Raw genomic sequence first — 3,860 nt, forward strand, 5'->3', positions numbered from 1 at the left:
TAACAAATGAACACACAAACAGCATCACAGATTTGTACGCACACTTGCACATTTTTACTACGTACATGTAAATGTACAAATACATGAAATGACGTGTAGGCTATTCGTATGTGCACCTCAGCATACACATTAGCTCCGCCAAACAACATACCGCATAAGTCATAACCGCTAGGGGCTGGATAGGCAATACTTTCTTTACTACTATAGCTAGTACAGCCTAATTGAAGAGCAAACTACAGAAATGCATTATACGACTCTTGTGTATGTTTTTAAACACCTCCCGCTCTTGAGAATTTTATTTTTTTTTAAATTTTGGCAAATTTCTGATCTAAATAAAATAAATATTTAGGACTGAAATGACTGTGACCTAAATTTTCATAATTTTATATATTTAAAAAAACAAAAGTTATTGTATGTATGCACAAGAGTCATGATGACCCTCTGAAGAAAAATATTTAGAAATAGAACAAAAATATTTTGTAGGGAAATTTGTATCACTTAGAAGGCAATGAGGGATCAACTATTCGCCGAAAGACGTTCATCGTAAACTCGTAAAGTAGATAAAAAAAAGGGGTTTAGGAACAGTTTTTAGGGGCTTTCAAATTGGTGAGTGCCCAGGGTCTAGGGTTCTAAGAAATATGGAACTGATCATGGCCTCCTATTCCTAAAGTATAATTATTTTAGGAGGCTATGCCGCTATTGTGTGATATTTTAGCTTAGGCTGTACGATTTCGAGGGCTATGGTCAGGCGCCCTTTGAGCTTCGGGCCCTTCTCCAATCTCTGACCATGTCCAGAGAGTATGTATACATAAAAACATACACGTATATAATACATACCATTCACGCAAGAATTACATGCACACAGACACGTGTACGTAAACACACATACACACATACACACACACGCGCGCGCGCGCCGTCTGTTGCAACATGGTGAAACAACCACTGCACCTGTGCACGCCACTGTTGCTCTCGTCCACACTTTCTGGTCGATGCCAACGCGATGTGTACCTCAAGCTGGAATGTGTGCAACCGGGAGGGTCTTTCAAAGTGAGGTAAGACTGGGATCACACTTTTACACTGTGACTCTGATGTATAGTCGACTTATGTTAATGTAAGATCGGTGAAACCTCCCTTGTCTCCCGCTCATGTTTACGCTTTGCATCACCTTAATTCAGAGTAGTTCACCTAAATTTGAAACATTTATCTAACATTGTGCATCAAAGCGCTGTTGGATGTACATGTGTATGAATTCGCATGCGGCATCGGTTGTACTCTTGACGATTTGGGCGTCATTTATGGCTATAGCGATAAGTATCCAGGTACCATAGCTTCATATATTACTAAGTCTCGTTATATTAAGATTTGAACTTGACTTGTAGAGTGTGCTTCTGGTAAGAACATTCTGGCAGTTAGGGTATTGTATCGGCTGTACATCGATATGTTGCAGTGCTATTCGTGAATTCATCTGCCAAGAGACTATCAGTCCGTCAGTACGTACATATAGTACAAGAATCATCCAGTGTATATGGTGATACAAAGCAATTGTTCCATGTTCGTTAAATACAACGAGTACAAGCATGTACCATGTGCATGTGCTCTGCATGCGACAAGCATACTTATTCCAAGTACATATTACTTAAAACCTGTATGCCAACGGTACACTCCGTCAATGTGCACGTGAAATCGTTTCAAAAGATGGTTTGTTGAGTGCACGAAATAGTCCATTCGTTCGCCACTTTTCGGTTCGTTCTTTAAACTACCTCGGATTAACTGTACCGGGCTCTGTCTCCAATTTAATAAACTCATGTGTGAAATAGTCGAAACCAGATGGCAGGTACGGCTGCTTTGGCCCGAACACAACACACTCCTGATAAGAATGATTCTTTTCATTTTTCCAATGCAAACGCAGAGGTCTTGGTCGAATGATACAGAAGGCACAGAGTAAGGGGTTCTCAAAGATTGTGTGCTCCAGCGGCGGCAATGCAGGTATGTTGCCAAAGCCGTGTACATCCATAGCCAATGGGCCTATAACACGTGTGTGTATGACGACAACGCCTGCTTGTTAAACAAGCGTGGTGTATTATGCGTTGGTTGTAGTGAGTTGCACCCACCCATGTGTTGTGCTTCTGTGCTATATAGTCATGACTCATGCTTACTTATACTGCGGTTACTCACCCTTGTATAGGAATGGCTGCTGCGTATTGTGGGAAGTCCCTGGAGATGCAGACATACATCTTCGTCCCCTCCACCACACCCAAGTACATGCGCGACAGACTGCAGGCTATCGGTGCTGAGGTGTGTCAGTAGAGCTCTCTGTTCATGTGCTGCGGGTGTGTAAGTAGAGGGACTTGTATGATAGGTAGTCTCCCTGAGCAACGCCTATTGCAACCATAGATATTATACACTACAGAGTGGCGTCTGTGCTTGTGCCAAGCACTGACCAAACACGTTTAGAATGCACCAAACTACAAAACGGACTCGTAGGTGCTTTAATGCCTGCACATATTCGCTGCTGTGGCCGCACCGATGTGTAGTTGTCTACCATTGGTCGGGGTGCTGAGGTAGATTGCATCTGTATATGACACACTAGTGTGTGGGTTGGTTTGGGTTACGCTAGTGTGTGATTAAGTCTATTCCGGAGGACCGGAATACCATTTAGGACATTTATATGTGACGATGGCAAGGGATGTCATTTGCTGTCCGATGTGCCCGCAACGCTCCTGCCCTTTTATTTCGGGTGCAGACATGTGCACCTGCACTCAGAAAATGGGCCCATTTATGTGATACGACTGATGTTAGCCACACTCATCGCCAACTGAATAGGTCAGCCCTCACATCCAAATGGTTCCTGGCGGGTAATCACTTCCCAACAGATACGCTTTCCCATATACGTTGTGTAGTTTAGTCACCAGTACAGCCCTAAAATCAAAATACGTACCGTTTTGGAAGCTTTCACCCGTTCCCTGGCCCGAATCGGCTGGTTGATATTCAGTAGTCCTGCCATAGCACACAAGTCCATTCGCCACACACGCTACGGTAGCAACTAACCATTTCGTATATAGCACAAGCATAAACGTTTTGTTATAACACAATCCATTCTGCACGAACTCTTAACAGGTGACATACGTTTTGCACGTGTGTTTGTCTGCAGGTTGTGGTGGCAGGTGATGTGTGGGAAGAGGCCGACCTTAAAGCCAGACAAATGGTCGACGCAGCGCCCACTAGGGGTGAGTACAGTGGCTACACACTGAGTCAGATCATGCGATTGCGAGCGGATATCGCTAAACCCTATAATATGGGATTCCGAGTGGATGTTTGTGTGCATGATAATTGTATGTATCAGAATATGGGGTTTAGGCTAAACCTCTAAACCCTAAGATAAGTGATTGCAAGTGTATGTTTGTGTGCGTGTTGGAATACATTACAGACGTGGCCTCTGCGGTGAGTTTTAGGGTTTATGCGGTGAGCTGTTTGCTCTTTGTTTGTTGATCAAACGTAGACATACGCACGCAAAGTGTCTACAGCAAGATGCAGACATTCCGTATTAAGGCGCTAGGCTATTATCATCATCATCAACCACTCACAACGAATGCACACATCAACCCCACTGCAATGAACACATGCAGCACCCTTCTCCACTCAACAGACGCTAACCTCTACCAACAAACGCACACATCAACCCCACTGCAAAACATATGCAGCACCCTTCTCCACTCAACGGACACACTAACCTCTACCAACAAACGCACACATCAACCCCACTGTAAAACACATATAGCACTCTTCTCCACTCAACAGACACACTAACCTCTCCCAACAAACGCACACATCAACCCCACAGCAATGAAGACATGCAG

The 3,860-nt window shown here is 43.9% G+C and overlaps 1 protein-coding gene across 1 annotated transcript in view; it reads left to right on the forward strand.

Moving 5' to 3' along the window:
• Positions 1-828: 828 nt before the first annotated feature.
• SARC_10803 (hypothetical protein) overlaps positions 829-3,860 on the forward strand; it is a 5,979-nt gene continuing 2,947 nt past the window's right edge. Inside the window, exons 1-4 of the mRNA XM_014295137.1 lie at positions 829-1,055; positions 1,913-1,989; positions 2,189-2,298; positions 3,155-3,230. Coding sequence (XP_014150612.1) covers positions 931-1,055; positions 1,913-1,989; positions 2,189-2,298; positions 3,155-3,230 — 388 coding nt within the window. The 5' untranslated portion in view covers positions 829-930. The remainder of the gene's footprint in view (positions 1,056-1,912; positions 1,990-2,188; positions 2,299-3,154; positions 3,231-3,860) is intronic.

Source organism: Sphaeroforma arctica, assembly GCF_001186125.1.
Source record: "Sphaeroforma arctica JP610 unplaced genomic scaffold supercont1.1396, whole genome shotgun sequence".
Classification (NCBI taxonomy): Eukaryota; class Ichthyosporea; order Ichthyophonida; genus Sphaeroforma; species Sphaeroforma arctica.